Below are 22,867 nucleotides of genomic sequence, written 5' to 3' on the forward strand. Positions count from 1 at the left end.
TAATCATTCCCTCATCTCGTTCGCTGCTTCAAGGAAGAGTGGGAAAGGAGGGTTTTTTCTGCAAGCGAGTGAGCTGGATTCTCAGAGGGCCCATTGGAGTCCTGGCGGGTCTGCTGTTGCTGCTGCTGCTCCACACCAGATCGCATGGCTTTGGTTCGCCCCGCTGTTCTTTGTTTCTCTAGCAAGTAAATAAATAATGGAATTAAGAAACAACCAAGAGATGTCCCCCAGTGCATATTCCACAGCTGATGGGTAACTCGTCGACCTGAAAACACTGTAAATTGACTTAATTGGAAGGGGAAGAAAATTCCCATTGTTCAACCTGTACACAGTAGATCTCCACATTTTCCTAGAAATTGTCTTAAAAACAATTAGGGTTCTTCTTTTCCCGGTGCCCCTTAGGATCTTGCAGGCATTTTCAAAACCAGAAGCTTCAGTTGTCTCCTGGTTCAGTTCCCCTGCTTGGCTGGCAAGCTGTGTTCAGGTAAGATGTTGGTCTTATTGCTGACACTGAGAGCTGAACTGGAGATGCCCACAGCTGGGACTTCTGTCAAAAGTCATCTTGTGCTGCTTTCCTGAGGGCTTTGCTATGGGAAGCTTCCTCTGAGTACAGCAGAGGCTACTAGCCACTGGGAGTTGGGTAGAGAAAGGGCTTGGAACTCAGCGTGTGGAGGAGAGGTTTTGTATGGCACCTCTGGAATGTGGGAGCCAAGGTGCACTGTGATCCACTATGCTTTTTTCCACCATCCTCTTCATTGTCTATTGTGGATGCAGCTCAGAGCTGGAACTCTGGGGATGGCTGATACTCTGTGGTTTTGGTCCCGTGGCAAACATTTGGAAATGCATTAAGAGTACTTTGAACGTGGTTACAGTTGATATGGTGAGCTAGCCTCAGAGGGGAGCAGTGCTGTGCTTTTGGTTCTCCTGACCTGTCTGAAAGAGGCTGAGAGCTCCTCGGTATTTCTGGGTCCTCCTGGTACCTTGCTCTCCATAATGATGAGCCTCAAAGGAACTGCAAAGGCTCTCACCTTTCTAGGATTCTTTTTCTAAAGAAATTCTGTATTTCCTTTCCTTTTGAAACTACTAGTACTAGCTTTTGCAATGTAATTCTTTCTTCTTCTCTACTTTTCTCCTTTCTGGGGCCCAAAAAAGGGAGCACACACACCTCAGTATCAGTGCGTGGCATTTGTTGTGCGGGTTTTTCACTTGTCAGCAATATTTTTTTTTTTCCATTCTGCGTCAACAGAGTTTTTTTCCAGATTTGGTTACAGTTAGGAAATAAGAATTTTAGTATTGTTAGGGCATGAATTAATTATGATTTCTGGTGGGACAGAAAAAGAACAGAAAATATCTCTCAGATCTAAAGTATTTTTTTTTACTATTGTTGGTGCAGCAGAAGTTTTCCTTAGTTTAGACACATTTACTACTATTCTACAACTGAAATTCATGGGCCCAAAAATACTGCAGAAGGAAGAAATGGAGATTACAGAGTGCAAGCTCTCAAAGGAAACTATTTTAGGTTTCCCTAAAGTAAAAAATACAAAATAATAAAGAGTATAAAAAAGACCCTGAGGCTTCCCTGCATCATGAACATGATGCTGTACTTGGAGCAGAAACAGAGCAAGTTCCTTGCAAATTCATTGTCTTCAAATCATTGCCTTGCGCTTCCCCTGCCCATCTCTGCGTAACTCTAATTTGCCTGCCTGATTCTGCAGGCATAAATGTGCAAGAAATGGGTCCAGAGTGACTCTCAAAGCCTTGGTTGAGTCTGCAGGTCTGGTAGATAGGGAAAAAAAGTGTGATTTTTCTTTTAGACTGAGAAATCCAGATCAGGCATCAGGGAGAACGCAGTAAACAAGGAGCCTGGTGATGCTGTTTTTAGACAGGCACCGTTCAGAGTAGGATTGCACTTCAGGAGGTGCTAAGTATGTTCAGCAATATTGGCATTTTGTTTCGGTTGGATGAAGATCCGAGAGCAAATCTGAGCCTTTCATGAATGGAAACAGTCTTCTCTCGCACGCCCCTACCTCGCTGCCCTGCAGCGCGCTGTGCACCCGCAGCCCTCCCACCTCCATCCAGCCTCGGCCCCTGCAGGACATCCTTTCTCCATGGAGATGGCCAAAGTTAAGCAGCTGAATCCTTCAGCAGGACAGCAACACCACGAGGAAACAAAACCTATAATTCATAAAGCAGTCGTGGCTGTTTCTGGTGCTGGGCAGTGGATGGACGCGGGATGATAACGAATGTGAAAAATGAGGCAGGAACACGCGGTAACCTTTCGTGGTTAGCCGTCTGCCTGATCGATGGCCCGCATTGTTTTCTCCCTAACCTTTCTGTGAACCTCTCCTTAGAATAGCAGGGGAAATACAGTTATCCCCTTCCTGGGCTTGTTTGTCAGCAAAGCACTCGTGACCAGCCTTGTCATTGCGGCCTAAGTCCTGCCATGTGCGGTAGTGCACTGTATCGCAGTAGTGCTGCTGGGACCTCTCTTATGAAGAAAAGCTGAGGGAACTGGGCTTGTTTAGGTTGGAGAAAAGAAGACTCCGAGGAGACCTCATTGTGGCCTTCCAGTACTTGAAGGGAGCATGTAAACAGAAGGGGATACAATTGTTTACAAGGGTGGATAGTGATAGCATAAGGAGGAATGGTTTTAAACTGAGACAGGGGAGGTTTAGTTAGATATTAGGAGGAAGTTTTTCACTCAGAGAGTGGTGACACACTGGAACAGGTTGCCCAAGGAGGCTGTGGATGCCCCATCCCTGGAGGCATTCAAGGCCAGGCTGGATGTGGCTCTGGGCAGCCTGGTCTGGTGGTTGGTGACCCTGCACATAGCAGGGGGGTTGCGACTAGATGATCACTGTGGTCCTTTTCAACCCAAGCCATTCGATGATTCTATGATTCAAAGACTTTCTCTGGTTTTCTCTCTCAAATCCCAGACTGCTCTGTTGCCCTTAATTTCTAACACAGTCCTCAAGTGATCACGTTTCTGAGTTGCAGTGAGGCTTCTGAGCACCAAACTCCTTTGTCAGGAGGAAGATGATTTGGTTCAGGCATTTCAGAGGGAAGCATGTAATGTACACCAGATAAAATTGCAACACATACAAAAATGTGAAGAATGCCAGGAAATGTTCTTGAACTGCACAGTTGACGTAGAGGGCTAAATGGTTACAGGCAGTCATGATAGTAGACGATATGAATGTATACATAAGGGAGCCCTTTCTTTCAAGAAAGGGTGGATCTTTGCTGTCGTGTCCTGGGAAGTACTTTTGGTTGTTGTATTCATTTCTCCAGAGTAATTACCAAACCTCCCCTCAGCCAAAACCATTCCTGATATATGGGGATTTCTTCGCCCTTTACAAGGGCAGTCCTGGCTACTTGCAAAACAGTCAAATTAAGAAATGACGTCCGTACTGCAGTGAGATCCAAGGACAAATTAGAAGTTAAAATTAATCAGACGGGATTCATTCCAAATCTCACTCTTGCATGGCAAAGTGGAGGAAAAGTTTATTTTTTATGTCATTTTTTCTGCAAGTTTTGTATCTCCAAAATTTCTCTTGTGGCCATCTAAAGTTTTAACATTCCGAAAATGTTTATATTTTTTTGGAACATCGGCGTAGCTTTAAGGATTTGTTTTGGCAAGAAAAAATTGAAACTGTAAAAGGAGACATTTGAAGAGTCCCAGAAACAAATATATGACTATGTGTTGACATGTTATGAAGGTGTTGGGAGCGACTCCTTACTTAAAATTGTGTTGAAATTTGCACTTACTATGGATTTAAATTCATCTGTTTCACACTTTAATGATTGAATTTAGTCTCCTGATTTGGTACAGAAATACACTGGAGAACAATTGAATTTTCCATGTAATGATTTGAAACGAAGAATGAACTTACTTTGCAAAAGACTGTTATTTTAAAAGTCTCCCTTCTGAAATGTTGCTCTGCCACATGCATCATGGCTCCTTCTATGTGCATATGCATGCTTTCTTGCCGATGTCCAGTTTTCCTGCCCAGGTCCTGTGAGATGTATGGCATCTACAGGTAAAGTCAGGACTGTGCAGGGCACTAATTGGTGCTTGGGGCAAGCAGGCATACAGGCCAAGGGAAGGCTGGGGAGTGAGAAGGGCACGGACTGGGGGAGCTGGTGCGTCCTGTGAGCCCATGGTGCTCAGGTTTGGGCTGCAGAGCCTTGGGCAAGCGAGGTGCCAGCTGGTGGGAAGTCTGTGTGCTGCCTGGCTTGGGAGAGCCATGTGTGACAGCAGCCTGGGATTTTAGCCATGATCCTTTGCCCTTGATGAAGATTTGCTTAAGCTGTCCCACACTGTGTTCCTTGGGTAACCCACAGTGGGACGGCAAGCAGCCTGGACTGTATCACATCCCAGTGTGTCCCACCACACCAGGCTGGTGATTGCATTTCTGTGCAGGTCTTAGCTTAGCAAATGCTGGGCATTGAGTCTGTGAGTCTTGCAAGGTGACCAGGTAGGTGTGTGGGTAGGCAGCCATTCCCAGGCCCTGCCCAGGGCTTTTGTAGACCAGATATGTCCTCCCAGCATAGACACCGAGCCTCAATTTCATGAGCTATTCCCCACACAGCTACTGCTTTGCTGGGTGCTATTTACAGGTCATTTTACCTTCAAAACTGCCTCACCCCCATTAATAGCATCTCTTTTAGAAACCCCTTCGAAACTCTGTATCATTACCGTTACTCCCGAATTTCATGAATAGGAGGCACTGTGGTCTACTAGCTGTTCTCAAGGACCCCACTACTTTTCTTGGCACTGCTACGCTCTCTCCATATGATCTTGGGCAAATTGCTTCCCCAATCTGTTCCATTGTCACCACACGTCGCTTTAGATCATAAATTCTCTGGAACAGACAGAGTCTCTAGCACGTCATCTTTTAATGTCTAGCATTATGGGGCTCCAGTCTCCACTGGGACTTCTGTGTGCTACAGAAATACAAATAGTAGCTACTAATAATAATATTAAATCTGTGTGGCTCTTCAGAGATAAGTGAAGGACAGCACTCCTTTCTCTAAGAGGCAGGCGGGATAAGTACTTTATTTTTGTCTTTGTCTCTTTTTAATTAAAAAAGGAGCCAGTGGACATAATTAAAAGAGAAAAAATAAAGGAAAGCTGCAGAAATTTGATACTTTTAGCCTCAGACCTGCTGCTTCCTCTGTGAAGCCAATCTTAGGATCATGGCCAGAGTCTGGTTTATATCCTTGTTTGCCAGTGTAGAAATTGTTTGGAGCCTTATATTGGCAGCTGGCTTTGTAGTCAGCCTAATCCCATAAAATCACCATACAGCTTGGTGCAACTTTCACTGTTTTGCTGTGATCAGAAGTCTCGGGGAATGTTACAGATCAGGCCCGAGGAACTTCACTTGGCTGAAATGTGACAGGGCTCTGGTCTGGAATGATAAGGGATTGGGATGGGGCTGCAAGTGGCCGGCTGGGAGGCCGCTGGGGACAAGGAGTCAGCTTCTGACTGCATCTGTGTGCTGTGGGATTTTTTAATTATTATTTCATTTCCAAAGGAGTGCAACAGAAACAACAAAAGGTCTTAAATATTCACAGTGAAAACAATAGATTTGAAAAGGAAAACAAAAAGGTCGAGCCAGATCTGGCATCAGTGGACATTTGGCTCTGAGGGAAGCGAGAACAGCTTGGATTTGCATAAATTGCATACTGTGGGTCAGAAAGCAGTCAGAATTATGCTTGCATTGCAGTGGCATGAACGGAAGCACATAACTGGCATTCTTCCCCTCTTGATCAGATGCCTCCTTCAGGGGATCTCTGCACCCAATACACTGTGGTTCATCCATTCACTGCCTGGCGTGGGTAGGGCTTTTGTTTTCAAACTATGATTTTTCTAGTCTCTGAGTTTTTCCAAAACCTGGGAGAACCCCTGCCCACCCCTCTATCTCGGGGAACAACCAGGGGTCACAGTGTATTGGACGCAGCTCTGCCGCAGCACCCCACATGGATGTTTCCGTGCTCCTGGGTCAGAGTGGAGCAGCTGTGGCTCGAGGCAATGGTCATGGTGCTCAGCATCATGCATCTTCTCTGAACTTCACAGAGCCCTGCTTTTCTGAGTCCAGAGAGATGAGTGTGGTCATGATCTATCCCGTCAGGCTTTCTCCAGGGATGTAGAAAGCTACACATCTGGCTGGGACAAGCTTAGTGTGTCTCTTAGCTGAACCAGGACCTGGCTTTCTTTTCCATTATTGGCCTTAATAGCTTTTTTTTTTTTTTTTGCCTCTTAAGTTTTCCAGCTCAAGTGCAATGAAGAATTACCAGTGGATTCAGATTCAGCAAAGCACTTAAATGTGCGCTTAACTGTATTCAGTGCCCTCTTCAGGACTCAGGCAACTATTTGCTTCAGGTTACCCATATGGTAAAGGGCTTAACTGAACTGGAGCCGCAGCCTCCAGCAAGGACATACAGTGCTGCTGGAACACTGTGTTATACAGACAGGGGCAGCCACTTGACAGCCCTCCCATCTGCAGGTCAGTCATGTTCTCCTCCCATCTTTAGAATTAGAATAGCGTAGGTGAAGGGACCTACAAAGATAATGAGTCCAACAGCCTGACCACTTTAGTGGTAATCAAAAGTCAAATTGTATTATTAAGGGCACTATCCAAATGTCTCTTGAGCACTGACAGGCGTGGGGCATCAAGTGCCTTGCTAGGAAGCCTGTCCCAATATTTGACAACCTTCATGGTAAAAATTTTCTTCCTGCTGTCCAGCCTGGACCCACCTTTTATTCAATGTAGGCATGTCCATCTGCAGTGCCCTGGCAGCAAAAAGGCACATCTCTTGGCCTTGTCCCTTCCTCCCCTGGGATAGCATCCACCCTGCCATGGTCCAACCAGTGGCAAAGACAGTGGCACCACACAGCTACTGACGGCTGTGTACCTCTCTGTTGATCCACATACAAATGTTTTAGCCTGTCAGCACTAAGAAATCATACTGTTTGGGGAGATTTTGTGGTGTTTTTTTTTTTTTCCTTGGGCCTGCTAATCAAAAGGGCAAATCCTTTTTAATATCTTCCTGCCCCAGGCTCAATTCTACTGTATCTTGTCCGAAAAAGCTTTTATTTTCAAGGCACAGCGAAAATGATGTTTATGAAATACAAAGTACGGGAATTTTCTTTCCCCTCTGGCTTTAGGAGGAGAGCAGCTGGTGGAGAGTGGATGAGAAAGGCTTTATCTGCTATATTTTGGTTACTGCGCTTTGAGTGATGGGTTTAATAATTGATAGAGCAATTTAGCAATGATCCATAATCCTGAAAGAAGCCTACACTCCCCACCCTCTCCTGCTCCCTCCCTCCAAGACTGACAGGCTGCTCTCAGTGTTCTTGTCTGCAGAATTTCATCCCTTGGTTTCTGTAAACAGCCTGACATGGGAGAGGAGAAAAAAGCAACTGTTTCTAAATCTTTTGTCTGGTTTCTGCAGACAGCTGCCCTGCTTTCTCCAGCTCAAGGCTTCAGTCATTTGCTCTTGCTGAAGGGAGCCAGAGGTTAGCCCCTAACCTAAACTGAGCATATATATGCAGTTTGTCTATGAGAACGATGCTGCAGATCCTCCCAGCTGTGACACCTCCCCTTATAAAAACAGGCTTCTGTGTTCCTGGCTGAATCCATCCTTAATCCCAAGAAAGGTGAATAGAGATGGCGTGTGCTTGGTGTGGTTTGCTAGAAACTCCTCCAGAATTAAGCCAAGCAAATATTTTTTCACAGGAGCCTCACACTGACAGTCATGACAAGCATCAAGACTCCATTTGGGTGCAGGGTATTTCAGTCTCTGCATGAAACCCCGTGTTTAAAGATGGGTGCACATGATCTATATTAGCCCATCTTGCCCCTTTAGCAGCACGGAGCTATGTTTACAGGCATATGGCATGACACCCTCTGCAAGTTTTAGTTCCCCTAAATCCTGTTCTTGATATCTATATCTTTCTCCATCTATGAGAAGTGAATGCAGAGAACAGAAAAGACGACAGAACAGAAGAGACATAGGTAACAAGGAGGAAAAAAAGAAAAGACAAGCTTATAGGTACTGAATATGTGTTGAGGCAAATAGAAGGAAGAATAGAAGGAAGAGGGGGTTGACATGCAGGCTGGCAGTATAAAGTTATGTTTTTCCGTATGTATTACATAGATGTCAGATTGACACCAGGTTGTAATTAAGCATGACATCAAGTCAGCTATGCACAGCTGTATTATTCCTTAAAATTACAAGGGCTGAGGTCCTGTGGGGCACAGTGAGGTTTGTGGTCTCTCCGCCATGGGAGGTCTGTAAAATAAACTGGCTGAATGCTTATTGGGAGGGGCATAGGCACAGATGCCACTGCATCATGGCAGAGAGGGAATGGGTGGTTTCCCAGGGTCCAGTCTAGGTCTGGGAATCCCTGGCAAAATCCTCTGGAGTATTTTCACCCATTGTAGTCAGCTCTTGTGGAACATGAACAGTGTCAAGGAGTGGGTGGGTCAGTCTGCTTCTGTGATTTATGTGCTACTGAATGCCCTTAGTAATGATAGGTTCTTGAAGCTTGTATGATCATTTTTCTGTTCAAGTCCAGAAGTAATTCTGGTATAACTTGCTTTATTTTGAAAAGACAGAAAGAACTGTGTGTGCACTTGATACAAATGCCCTGGGACCTGCATCTGAACAGCCTGAAACACTCCCAGCTATTCAGTATTTTGCCTGGACATAGGAGGATTGGGGTCACCTTGCTGTTGGCAAGTGTGTACTTACTGTGCCATACAGAGTCGGAGTAGTTGAGGTGAGAAGGAGCCTCAGGAGGTCACTGAGCCCAACCCACTACTCAGGGTACGGTCAGGTATGCAATCAGAGTGGGACTTTGTCTTTCTGAGGCTCGAAAGCCTCCAGGAATGGTGATTGCACAACCTGTACTCATAGTTACTTATCTGTGCAGTGGAGATGTTTTCCTTCTCTGAAGTGGGATCCTTCCCTGTTTCAGTTTATACCTGACATCTCCTTTTCCCGTGGCACACGTCACAAGGCTCCCTCTGTTTGGTGTCACCCACAAACTGGACGAGACTGCACTTTACCTCCTGCTCTGGGCCAGTGATAAAGATGTTAAGCAAGATAGGTCCTGGAATAAACCCCTGCTGTACCTCACTTGCTGCCGGCCACTAATTTATATTTGTGTCCTGTAATATAAACCATCTCTGAAGGCTGAGTGGATACAGTTCTCTGAGCTGATACAGATATTTTTTGATGTGTTGCAAACTAATCTTGAGGGGTAGGCAAGGGCACTGAAAGCAATGCAGCGTTGGAGCTACCCTCTAGTGGTGTTTGTGCTGGTGATCTGATGGCCTGGGAAGTCATTCTGGCTATCCCCTAGTCCTTTCCAGAAGCTGTTTGTATCTGTGTCTGATCCGTGAAATACAGGGTGTTAATGTGAGAGGTGAAGTGGTGAGGGGAATCACAGAATGGCTTTGTTTGGAAGGGACCTTAAAGCCCATCCAGCTACAATTCCCTTGCCATGGTCAGGGTTGCCACCCTCTAGATCAGGTTGTCCAGGGCCCCAGCCAACGTGGCTTTGAATGCCTCCGGGATGGAAAAAGCTAGTGTTAACCTTTGGCTCCCAGTAGATCAGCATGTCTTCTTCTACATTCCTGTAGTAGGATGTCACTTAGGGTCTGAAACATAATGAGGGACCAGAAAAGGTGTCATGTACTCTACCTCCTTGAACTCAGGGCTGAGGGTACATGTTATGGTATATTGCAATAAAAAAGATACCTTCACAAAATGAAGAAGGTCAAGTCTGCAGATATGAAGAAAACTCCATAAAGATGCCAAATAAAGGATGTAGTTTGGAGGAGGATGGAGCCCCATCACTTCAAGATGCACTGCCATTACGTCGTAGCTGTATGTGTGTAGTGTTCATGGCCCCATTGCTATCTGTCCTATGGCACCAGCAGGTCCCAGGCAGTGCACTCCTGGAGCTGCTTTCCAAATCCCAGAGGTGCGAGGCCTGTGCACATAACTGGTCAGCAAGTGCCCACTCACGCTAACTTATCAGACTTGTGCCCCCCCTGATCAGAGTTCCAGAAGTTCAGGCATTGGCAGGAGTAACTAACAGGTAGAAGGTGGGCGGCTGTGCCGGCACAGCATCACTGTAGGTTTGTCTGTACTGCCAACAGCTGCCTGCAGCCTCCTTCTACAAACATCACCATGAAGGCAAAGAGCAGATGTGCTGAAGGTGCCAGCCAGTACCTGGTTTGGGGTTGTTTTTTTTTTTTTTTTTTTGACGTGTATACTTGCATATGAAGGCCTATGCTGAGTGATGCTCAGCTGTGGGGCCCTCCCAGAAGGTGATGAATTATCCCTGAGCAGGACAGTTTTAAAATTCAGAAAGAGCCCAGCTCTTTGAGCCCATGTCTGTGAAAATGAATTTTTTGGCATTTGTTTTTAATGCCCTGTGATGTGTGGGTGAAAAAGTCGGTGAGCTAGACTGGTAATTAATTTTCCTGACAGAAACACCAGACAATGAAATTACCCTGCCACAAAGCTGGGTTGCTAAAGTAAATACTCTGCTAGCAGTAGGCCTGCAAGCAGGATGGGGTCATGTGTGAGGTGCAAGCAAATGATTGTGCTTCTGTCTTTGTGAACCTTTGGGGACCCTCATGCATTGGGTGTGGTTAGAGAGGAGATGTGTGTTCTGTGCCAACACCAGCAGCTCCCTGGAGAGCATGTGCACCTTCAAGCTCTGTTCCAAGTGATAAGGGACTTGCTGAACACAGCACTGAGCTCAGGAGCAGGCCACCTTTTCTGTCCAGGGCAGTAATTCTGTGTGGAAAAGGGGCAGAGCTGTGAGAAATGGGGATGGGCTGGCTGCTTCTCGGTTGGAGGTGTGTGGGTGAAACTCAACTGAAGACAGGGACCAAAGGGAATGGAGCCAGGCTCTTTTCAGTGGTCAAATTGAAATGCAGGAGATTCTACGTGAACGTCAGTAAACATTTTTTAGGTGACTAAGTTAGGCTAGGTTGTTTGGTAGAGGTTGTCTAGAGAGGCTGTGCAGTCTCCATCCTTGGACATCTTTAAAAAGCCATTCGTACATGGTGCTGGGCAACCTGCTGTAGGTAGCCCTAGAGATGGACCTGATAGGCTACACAGGTCTCCTCCAACCTAAGCATATCTATGATTCTGAGATTTGTTCTCTCGTGGGGGCTGTTTACTTTCCCAGCTTCGTTGTGAGTGTTTTCTAACTTCGGTCTATACTAGTGAGGTACATGTGAGGTGTAGACCAGGCTATGCATGCCTGCCTGCTACACAGGAGCACATTTTATTGAGACATTGAAGGCAGCTCACAGGAGAGAAAGGACAGAAAAGGTGAAGTTTTGTTTTCCCTCCATGTGCCTCATACGGGAGGCTGAGATTACTGCTGAGGGCACTGCAGATGAACCGCCTGCACATACCAAGGTATCTGGCAGTGAGCTGCCTTTGCGTGTTGGAAACAAGGTCACCACCAAAACTGAACAGTGTGGTGAGTCTGTGTTTAAAACAAGCAGTGTTATCAAGGAGGGAAGTGCTTCACCCTGCAGCCATGAAGTGGTTTGTTGAAGGCAATGTAAACCACACAATGCTGTTTGGAAGAACTTGCTGCCGTGTGAATTTGGATTTATAATTGCAATACTCTGATGTGCACACTTTATTTAATAGAGTACTTTACCCTGTGATATATTGTTACCAGCTGCAGAATGGAGGAATCCCACATAAGAACTGCCTAAGACACGAAAATATTTTCCTTCCCTATGGAAAAGAAAATTACACCATTCTTAAAGCAGCCAAGTTAAATCTGAGTGCTTTTAGGAATAAAAGGGTCAATTGTGGAACGGCTTATGTGCACGTTTTAGGACCAGAGTTATTTAATACATTAATTATCTGTGCAAATTAGGGGACCAGCGGTGAACTGCTGAAGTGTGCGGACACCACAGAATTGTTAAGGTTAGGCTGCAGGAAACATTTCAGGGACTTGATCTAGATTACAGACAATGTTATTCCAGATCAGTGCAACACTGAAAGGTGGTAAACATATGAAGAGGAAAAACAAACTATTTCTACATAATTCTGTGTCCTAAATTAACTGTAGCTCCCCTGAAGGAAAGGACTGTGCGTCTCAGAGGAGCTCCCAGATAAAACATCTGTTGAAATGCCTAGTGTCATTCCAAAGGCAAACAAAATACTAGGTTCAGGGAAGACTGGAATGCAGAAGCATTCTGCAAATAGCATAAAATAAGTCTGGGGAATATCCTTGTGTTTAAATCTGTTTAGTTTTGTTCAGCCTGTCTCCAAGCAGTCGTGTTAGGAAGGGGAGCTTTATGTAGAGTCAGATGATAGAAGAGGACTAAACATGCGAGGGATGGAAAGCTGAAAAGCCCAAAGCTGCTTCATTCAGAAGGAAGGCAAACAAAGGAGAATAAGGCAAAGTGATAAAAGTACTTTCTGCTAAAAAGAAAGGTGATTCAGGAACTTCTGTTTTCACCTTTAGGCCAATCCATGTGAACATGACGTGAGAGGTGACACGTCTAAACTGATAAAGGAAAATCAGTCTTTAAACAACAGGCTTCAGGTGTTAATTAAAGGAAAAGGTTGTCCATGGAACTCTGTGCCAAATGTGTGGATGGCGTTAAGATCTCACCTTGTTTTGAAATACTGGCATATGTGTTTGTTAAGAAAGGTGGGAGTTCCTTGTATTTGATAAAGGTGTATATGCAGAAGGATCTGTGCATCCATAACTTGACATACAAAACAGTCTTCACCTGACAAAGGTTTGGAAGACTTTTTATCAGTGGACAAGCTGTTTCGTTGCAGAACACATAGCTTCTTCCACTGAAAAGCTTGGCACAGGCAATAGCTGCTGCTGGACTGGGCAACTTCGCTCCTTCTGGAATGACTTCAGCTCTCTTACACATGACAAAGAGGACATTTCCACTCAGGGAAAGTCTGGAAGCCTCCATGGTTTGTGATCCCTGTCGTCCTCTTGGTGTCCTAATGACAGATAAATTGATGTACATAAGGCCCCATGTCTGGTGTTCTCACTGTTTGCTGTTCCAAATCGCCATTGGTACTCTGTTTGGGACTGAATGGCTGATGATTACAACTAATGCTTAGGCTTGGTAGGGTATGATGAATACCAGGTTTCAAAAAGGTAAAATAGAATATGTCACCACCTCCCCTCTCCACAATGATAGGTCAGGTTTAATGTAAGGAATGTCATTCTTTGAAGTTGCTTTTTATGTGTATAAACTATATGGATGTTTGTTCTGTGCTTTCCTTCCCAACAGTGGAGATGCAAAACTTTTTTTTTTTTTTTTTTTTTTAAATGTGAAAAAGAAATTCTCTCTGAATTGCTATACTCCAGAAGCTGGAGCTTTAAGAAAAACCCAGTGTACAGCTGAAGACTCAAGATAAAGAGATTAGAAATTTCAGAATCTCAAATTCTAGGTCAGCCCTTCTTACAGGGGTCTGGAGGTGTTGGCAGCACAAGTGTGGGGAGAGGGAAGGGGCTGTGTGCTGCATATGACAGCAGTGCATGCGTGTTTTATGAACAGGGTGGTTTCCAGACGGTATCACATTGGGAGTATCCCACTACTAGTCCACCCCTCTGCTCCTTCCACATGAGATAGTGGGACGTGAAGTTCAGCGTGAGGCTGAGCTCTCATTAGTGACCAGGGACATTTCGTTCACAATGTGGAAGGCAGACAGGGAGAGGCAGATGGCTTTGAATGCAGGATTTACATAGTAATGAGATTCAGGTCACCATAGCTGTCTTTTTCTCTCTGCATTTTGTCTAGGTGTCGACTGGGATGACGGAATAGGAGGAAAAGGAGGAAAATTAACCCTTTATTCTTAAGTAGAGTTTGGTGTAAGAATAAAGTTTTTATGGTGGGCTGCAGAACAGTGGGGTATGAGAACAATCACAGGTGAAACTAGCAAGGCTAAAAGTAGCTGGTTTTTAAGTTTCTGGCATGTTGTTTTTGTGGTTTTGTGTTTTGTTGGTTTTTTTTTTTTTTTTTTTCTGTGGGAGTGGCATGCAGCAACCTCACCTTAAAATCCTAGTATTTCCTTCCATATTTACCTTCTTTGTTGCTAGTTTGAGGTTCTTTTAATTACCTATCAACCCCAAAGTGGGGAAGTTTGTGTGCTGAAGATGGGGCATGGGTTCTTGTTATACAGTCTTTGCTCGCTTCTCTGAAGAAAAAAAAACAAAAAACATTTTGCTTGGTTTCTTAGCTGGAGACTTGTCTTCACATGACTGTGTAATGGCACAATTAAAACGTAATGTTTTCCACTGCAATTGGTAATCCTTAGTATGATCTCAGTGGTGTCAGACCTTATCCTGTTGACAGATGGGAGACTGGGTACCATGGGTCCCATTTGTAGCTCCGGACAGTGACATTTGATTTTCTCAATTGTCAGACATTTCCAAAATATGCATCTGGGCCCAAGAAATCCTCAGGCTATTTTTTAAAATGATGATAGTTTCTTTCATCATTCATGTTTCTTTTTTTTTTTTTTTTCTTTTTTTTGTCTTTTTTTTTTTTTTAATATAGTTAGAGGAAGATGGGGAAGGAAAGTTTTCCTTTCTACTGTACATCACCTGACTCCAGAAAGTGAGGCTTTATAAGACAAGAGCAGGAGAGAAGCTTTAGTTGGTCCCTGTGTAAAACAGGAGTCTTAGCATTATTGAACTGCATGTGGAAATATGGATTGAGGTGGGAAAATTAAGGACTGCAACTTGTGGAAGTCTGAACTAAGACACCATCCTTGCTTAGTTGGGATCTTCCATGACATGGACATCCCTACTGTTCAAACAGGAGAGGTATTCTGCCTGCCGTACAGGGGCAGCCCCAGCACAGAGGAGTTGGGAGGAGCAGTGGTGCATCCTCCGTGTGCCTGGGATCCTCATGGAGATCTGGAGCCAAAGCTTTTGCCTTCTCGTCTGGTTCCTCAGCTGAGTTCATGCTGAGATTGACTGAGCAGAGGGGTTTCAGTGCATATCTTCTGAAGTAGACAGTAAATATACGGTGAGACTGCCTCCACTTTTTGCCCATTCCAACTGAAAGAGAAAAGGAAATCTAATCAGGTGTCTGGGACAGATTGGAAAGCAAAGGTTTCTTGGCTACTTCCTCTGGGGAACAGTCTTATATCTAATAGATCTAATTGGGTCATTTCTCTGTTTTATGGTATCCATTTGTTTAAAAAGTTAGTAATCCTTTTATATCAGTCCTATGATGATTATTTAATGGTTGGCTGCTTGTGAAGCCCACTGCGCTTGGTGAATAGAGGATGTTTTGTAGCAGAGCCAGTGCAGTTTCTCAGTGAGAGGCCTGGTAGCCTCCCGTGGGGATCTTATCTGGGTGGCCTGGAATGTGACAGTGGTGGCTCATTTTTCCACCTGTCGAATGAAAACTATGTCAGTTCTCTCCTTTGTAAATTGCTGTGAAATGTAAGGCCTCAGTGGGGCTGTCTCTTGACTAAATGGGGCCAGAGAACTCCTCTGCAAAGATAAATATTCACCAACTAATACTTGATAGCAGATACTTTGCCAGCAGCCAGCAGAGCCCTACAGTAGGACTGTTGTTCACTTACTGTTGTTCACAGCAAGCAGCTTCTTGATTGTCAGAGGGCTCATTCTGGTTGCTAATGTTTTCTAACCTGTTCCTCTGCAGAGCCCCGGAAATCATCCTCGGTTTACCATTTTGTGAAGCAATCGATATGTGGTCATTGGGATGTGTCATTGCAGAGCTGTTCTTGGGCTGGCCTCTGTACCCAGGAGCTTCAGAGTACGATCAGGTTGGTACTGATGTTACCCTGGCTATTGATAAGAGCACAGATGTGTTGTTTTTTTCTTTTACTGTGACAAAAAGATGGCACCTTTTTTTTTTTCGTAACAGGAGATATTTGCATGTGATTCTAACAGGAGATATTTGCACATGATTCTTGCCCTCCCACGTCAACTTTTTCATTATCCACTTGGAGTACACTCAGTAGCCAGTGTGCTGCTTAGCATGCTAACAATTAAGAACTGACTGCCTAAGTGAATTCTCAACCAAGAGTAAACATTCCCATTGACTAGAGAACTCTGTACATGTCTCTAATCATTGAACAGAGCAGGCACCCTCTCTCTACAGTAACAGCAAATATTAAATAGAGGTTTATTTGTTGGAAGAAACTGCATGAACTCTACTGCATTTTATAATCCCCTTTATGAGGGTGTATATTAAAAGCAGTGACAAGAAAGAGAACATTCACAGTGGTGTAGGTTTCTACTTAATATAAGCTGTCATGGTTCTCTCCCTATAGGCTTTTGTGCTTCTTTTGTACTCCTAAAACATAACACAGTGACTTCTAGAGTCAGGGCTGCAGAGCAGTTTCCATTCTGAGAGTCTTCCTTAGCTTTCTGCAAATGTGGCCTGGAAAAGGTCTTTTCTCTTTTAGGAAAAAAGAAAAAAGCAAAAAACAAGGTAATAAGTAAATATTTTTTTCATATATGAAAATGTTTCTTTGTCTCATCTTTCATAAATAGCATTTTTTAGCCAGAGCTTTGAAGGTGAAATTTGGCAGGGGAGATATCCCGCGGTGAAGAGCTGGGTTATTAGTGATTCCAAAGGAAATCAGACATAGCTGAAAAACCTACAAGCATTTGAAAATCACACACTAAGCATGAAAAGCAGATTTCTTTCTCCTCCCCCCGCCCCCTGCCAAAGAGTCATAAAACGCACAGCTGAAAAAGAAATCACCATATGTACCTGCCCAGCTTAACTGCTTCCTCTGGTGAAGTGCCGTGAAGGCTCCTGGAGAGCTGGGAAGGGGCAGGGGATGAGCCTGGCCCCTCACCACAGCATATGCAGCCTTACAGCCTGGTGCTGGGCTGCAGGAAGGTGCCTGGAGCTCCTCAGGTGCCCAGGTTACCCTGGACGTAGGGAGCTGCAGAGCTCAACAAGGCACACTTAATGGGTCAGGATCAGGAGTGTCTGGAAGACTTGGAAAGCTCAGCTGCTTTTAATACCTCTGTGTTTGTTTGTTTGTTTGTTACCTCTCTCTGTCTCTTCTCTCAAAAGCGTTTTCCATTTTTCCATAGAGTAGGTGAGTGTTTTACTGATTTTGCAGAGTTTTCAGAGTGAAACATTCAGAAGTCAGGAAATACTAAAATTCAGGTTTTGTGTGCCACGCTAGGCACGCATTCTATCAGTCTTTAATTATGTAATCATATACCCTCTCTCCTCTGAATCAATAAATGTAAGTCTGGGATCCTGGAAACACATGGGTCGCATCTTTTTAGCTGTCTGAATGCCAGCCAGGCCACAGTCATGGAAGTAACCCAAACAGCAAATGAAGTCTTGTAGGCAGTAGTGATAAGGACTTCACACACTGTGAGGGTGTCATTTCGTTTGAATGTATGAGGGCTGCTCCAAAAGTAATGCCTCCTATTTTGTTATGTTGCCCACAACATCAGAGGCAGATATTGGTGCTACGGCAGTGGAGATTGAAGCAAAACCAGGTAATTGAATTCCTCCATGTGGAAAAAATGGCACCCATTGACATTCATTGATGCTTGCTGAATGTTTATGGACACCAAACAGTGGATGTGAGCATAGTGAGGTGGTGGGTGGTGTGTTTCAGCAGTGACAGTGGTGACAGTGGGTCACCTCCACTGATCCAGATTTATACGAGTCCATCATGCACATTCTTATTCATTACTGATGAAAATTGTAGAATCATAGAATCATAGGCATAAGTACCGGTGGTAACTATACTGAAAAACAGTACTTTGTAGCTGAGAATTTGCCCTGAAAGGACAAATGTGTTCTAGTGGTCTCTGTATCTGTTGTAGTTTCCATGGAAATAAATAGGAGACATTACTTTTGGAGTGACCTACGTATATTTCATCCAAGTTCAATGACAGTTACTTCACAGTTTTCTGTTTTCAACTCAAAACTGATCTTAGGAAAAGCTGTGTGCTCATGTGGAGGAAAAAAACAGCAAAAGTTAGAGCACAAATATCAAATTACCGAAATTACCTCCTGGAGAGGAGAGTGTGACATAAAAAGGTGCAAAGCAGAGAAGCTCACCACTGAAAACTCTGTCAGTCTTCCTCTTTAACCTCTAAAACCCAGGGACTTTCCTTCCTTTATCCATAGACTTTCTGGCAGCATATCACAAGGGTAAGTTTCCATAGATGTAAATGATAAATGGAGGAATGCCATATGGGGATTCTCTTTCCTGTCATTCCTTTCAGTGTGGGTTTTTTTGGTGAAGTCTGACTTCTCGCAGCATTTTCTCTTTTTTTTTTCTTTGTTCTATTGTTTTAAATGACTCCTGCTCTTCTTCAGGGAAGACCTCCAGAGATCTTCACAGGATGAACAGTGACCTTTCATCCTTTTCTTACAGATTCGCTATATTTCACAGACGCAGGGCTTACCAGCAGAGTATTTGTTAAGTGCAGGGACAAAGACTACAAGGTTTTTCAACAGGGATACAGACTCACCGTATCCTTTGTGGAGGCTGAAGGTAGGAAGACATTCCCTTGTTTCTTTTGCCTTGCTGTTGTTGGTTGGAAGTAAGGAGACGACCAGGTCACCTCCAACTCTAAGTGTCTTGCTTTTTGCGATGCACTGCAGACACTGGGGTGGGTATAGCCCAAGGTAAAACTGCTGTCACAGAAGTTTGCAGCCCTTAGCTCACCTGCTTTGCACTGCTATGTGGGAAATCTAAGTCCAGAGTTCATGTGGAAATCTCCTTCCAAGTACTCAAACTAATGTGCAATTTAAATGAAACATGCCCTGGGCAGACTTTGCTCTGATATCTATTGCATTGAGGGGAAGAAAAAAAAAAGCAAGCAAGCATTTGGCTTCTGACAGTCATACTCTCTCGGAATGCAAGTGGGTCTAGAATCTCTTGTACCAGCACATTTGGTGGCTTTCAGTCCCCAAGGAGAAAGAACAGTGGACTTCTGGTCATAACGATGAGATGCTGAGTCACACAGAGAGTGAGAATGTGGGAGCCCTTTTGGACTTCCACCATATCTGGAGGACGAGTATCCTCTGAAGTGAAAAAGAAGAGAGAAATCACCTTGTGATGTGAAAATTATCATCATAACCACCATAACCACAGTCAATATAAATGCATAAATGTATCTGCTCAAGCAAGAGATATGCAGTGGTCTCCAATGAGGTCAGGGTAAGGCAAGTGGAAGATAAGGCTGAAGTGGCACATAACGTGTAGCTGGTTGCTGAGCAGTTCTGCTCAATGCCTTTTTCCTGTTTTGAGCAGACACCAGATGATCATGAGGCAGAGACGGGGATTAAGTCGAAGGAAGCAAGGAAGTATATTTTCAACTGTTTGGATGATATGGCACAGGTAAGAGCATTGGTGAGTAACAAGCACAAGGCCGCTTTTCATGCTTTTGGGCAACACCAGGAAAGATGAGTTGCGTGATTTCTGTGTGTACCCTATTCTTGTGTACCCTGTATCTGCTCCTGAAGAAATGTTGTACCCTATACCTGCTCCTGAGAAACAGCAAGTTTACACCTACCAGCTCATCTCATTACGTACTGCTTTGCTGGGGGATCCATGCATAGGGACACGTGTCCTTAGTGTGCTGTAGCAAAGCAGCTTTGGAAAATGGCTGAGTCACATGTCTAGGTGTCACAGTCCTGTATTTTCTTGTCTCTCCAGTGCCCCTGCGTGTGACAGCTGGCAAGTCACTTCGCTTCTCTGAACTTTAATATTTGTTTGTAAAATGGTGACTTTGGAAATACCCTGGCTGTAACAGACAATGCTTTCTCTGAAGTGTGACTGGTTCAGGGAATGAGGAGTACTAACTCACTGTGTCGATTCCATGTGGTTGTGAAAGCTAATTCCAGCATAACCACTTCTGCAACTGCATGTCTGGAATTTGTGCTAGCAAAGGCTGCATACTGGAGCATTCACAAGCAAAATATGCAGAAATGGAGGACTGAGATCAGGAGAGATTTCAACAAAAGGATGAAATGACACTTAATACACGAATAGAATGTTTCCAATAAACTTACTGAAAATTTGTATTTATTTTATATATATATTTTTACTCACAAGATGCATAGTAAATTACCTAATAAGACACTCCTTTAGATGATAAATATACTGGTTGCCAGATCTTGCCTGCTACCACATGGAATCTGTTCATCTTCAGTGGAGGGTGACTAAGTGATTCATTAGCCACTGACCCAAGCTAGCTGAACACTTAACAGTCTGTCTAGAGATCTGATGTGCACAAGCCAGATGACAGTATGACTAGCCACCACAGATTTGCTGTGTAGCTTCAGCAACAACTCCTTTAGACGTGGAGGCTTGTGGGTCATGTGTCCCAACGAGGAGTAAGCATGGTTTGCTGGAGACCTGGCCATCTGCTCCTTCACCCTAGCACTCATTCTTGTCTTTTCTCCTGTAGGTAAATATGACAACAGATTTGGAAGGAAGTGATATGTTGGTGGAAAAGGCAGACCGGCGGGAGTTTATAGATCTGTTAAAGAAGATGTTGACGATAGATGCTGATAAGAGAATAACACCAATTGAAACTCTGAACCACCCTTTTGTCACCATGACGCACTTACTCGATTTCCCTCACAGCACACAGTATGTGGCTTTCCTTTCCCTTGGGTTTTGAGCTGGGGGTGAAGAATTGCTTGTTATTGAAACCAAATGTGTCTAAGGGGCATTATTAAAAGTTCTAAGCCCTATGTTTTAGTCTTTTTCTGGCAAAAAAAAAAAAAAAAAAAGATGATTGGCAACTCTGAGGTTGTAAGAATTGTGTTGTAGATGCTTGGCATTTAAAACACGGTGGAGTATGCAACATTCATTATGTAAATATCCGATAATTACGTATGTTTTCATTAAAATGCAGAAGAAATTATGCAATTAGCGCTGAGTGTATCAGTATATCTCAAAGTAATATAGTCCTGATTGTTAGTGCAGTAATCAACCTTATCCGCAGTGGCTGCCGACCCTTCCTCCAAGAACCTTCCCGTCTTGCAGGGGTCAATTTGGGGCTGTTTGCCTTTTAAGGAAAGAGCTTGTTTTTGCAGCAGTCTGGTTTACAGAAACAGGCAGCAGGAAAATAAGTTCAGTTTTTGGCTTTGTCATTTCTCACCTATGCAACTTTCAATACAACACTCTGATCTTAGATGCCACAATTTGTAATGGAGGTGGATTCCACTGCCTGATGGACGTGTGGAAAAGTGTCATGCCTTCAAGTATTACTCTTAATACTCTTAATGCTTTATCAGAGCAGCATGAAATAAATGCAGGAAACCCAGCACATCACTCTCATCCCCTGGGCAATTCACACAGGGCCAAATTATGGAGGTGCAAAATACAGGCACATGTAGGAGTTCTCCAGAGCATTCAAAACACCTGACTTTGAATATCCTGCTCTATGGCTCTTTGAAGTACAAGGTACTTTTATAGGATGTCCCTTCAGTTACTGACATAGCACCGTACTCCATTGGGTGCTAGGTGCATGTGTGTTTAAAGGCTGTGAAAAGCTTGGGTGAAAAAGTAATATGTGCTGCTCAATACCTTAGAAGACATTTATATGGATACCGTAGAGCAAAAGTTACAGTGCATCAGCTCTCCTGCCCATATCTGAGCTTTTACGTAACTGCAATATTTCAAGTTCATTTGGGGTACTTTTCTCTCTGTGAAGGAGATGTAGCTGCCTTTTTCTTGCGTTTATCACAAGATAAGAGCAGCTGTGTGCCAGAAAGTAGTGGTACATGGTCTGTGTAGACCCAGGCTTATCCTGCATAGACATCTGTGAGTGTTGTTATCTCTAAGTAGATACTAAGTGATAAAAGTAATGAAAACAAGACAGGAAATTGTTGTGCTAAATAGGGAAAAAGTAAGTTTTCAGTATAAAAGCATAAGTTAAAAAAGGACTGTCTTTTCTAACAGTGTTAGTGTCGTACACAGAAGACATTTAATTTTCAACAGCCAATTGTGTGAGATAGGAAAGATTTGTGACACAATACATAGCCATGAGAAACCTTTCTGTAATACTACAGGCAGGTCTTCACTTTTGAAGTTCTCATTTGCGGCTGCTCAGGCAAAGCCCCAGAAATGCTGAAAATGTCATTGAGACCAATATTGATGAGAGTTTTGCACAGATAAGAAGTTCAGCATTAGGTCTTTGAATGCTAAATGCTGTGCCAGCCAAGTGCATAGCCCTTCCATACCAAAGAAGGTGACTGGTAAAGGGAGCAGTACCCAGCATGGCAGGTTGATGGAAATTTTGCCTGTGACTGCCTGTGGTTTTGAGAATAGAAACCACAAAGCCCTGAGAGATGGAGGGACTTGTCTTAAAAGCAAATTGGGCAGAAGAGAAGGTGAAAATATATGGGAGAAGTAGCTTCTGGAAGGAATCGCTGTTGCAGAATGCTTCAGAAAGGAGGGTGTGAGTTTGAGCAGCCTATGAGGGGCGGTTCTGCTTACTTCCAAGCAAACAACAAAGTGAGTTTAGCTCCCAGTCTCACATATTTGATTGCATGACTCTTAAACTGTTGGGTACTTTCTGTCCTGTTTTACTCTCTGCCTTTTTAACTTTTTTTTTTTTTTTTTTTTTTTAAGGACAGTATTACATTAGCAGGGATTATACTGTGTTGTATAAATCCTTTTGGCAACATATGCAACTTACCATGTATGGAAAATGCATTCTTTTCAGTACTTTCTGGTTTTGAGTGGAGGAGTAACATTCAGACCTGTTTGGGAAAAGTCAGTCCAATAGTCTTCCACATTCATTTGATAAAAGTGTTTGAGTCCTCTAAATATTCTGCAGTTTGTAGGTATTTCA

General features: G+C 43.8%; 1 protein-coding gene across 6 annotated transcripts in view; it reads left to right on the top strand.

Annotated features, from left to right (window-relative positions):
* HIPK2 (homeodomain interacting protein kinase 2) overlaps nucleotides 1-22,867 on the top strand; it is a 132,749-nt gene that overhangs the window by 73,137 nt on the left and 36,745 nt on the right. For 4 of the 6 annotated variants that reach the window (XM_031589768.2, XM_031589769.2, XM_031589766.2 and 1 more), the window contains exons 3-6: nucleotides 15,708-15,831; nucleotides 18,430-18,549; nucleotides 19,312-19,410; nucleotides 20,471-20,655. In XM_031589768.2, coding sequence (XP_031445628.2) covers nucleotides 15,708-15,831; nucleotides 18,430-18,549; nucleotides 19,312-19,410; nucleotides 20,471-20,655 — 528 coding nt within the window. The remainder of the gene's footprint in view (nucleotides 1-15,707; nucleotides 15,832-18,429; nucleotides 18,550-19,311; nucleotides 19,411-20,470; nucleotides 20,656-22,867) is intronic. The other 2 variants (XM_031589767.2, XM_031589771.2) reach the window with 1 other exon arrangement.

This window comes from Phasianus colchicus, chromosome 1 (genome assembly GCF_987193195.1).
Source record: "Phasianus colchicus chromosome 1, bPhaCol1.hap1.1, whole genome shotgun sequence".
NCBI lineage: Eukaryota > Metazoa > Chordata > Aves > Galliformes > Phasianidae > Phasianus > Phasianus colchicus.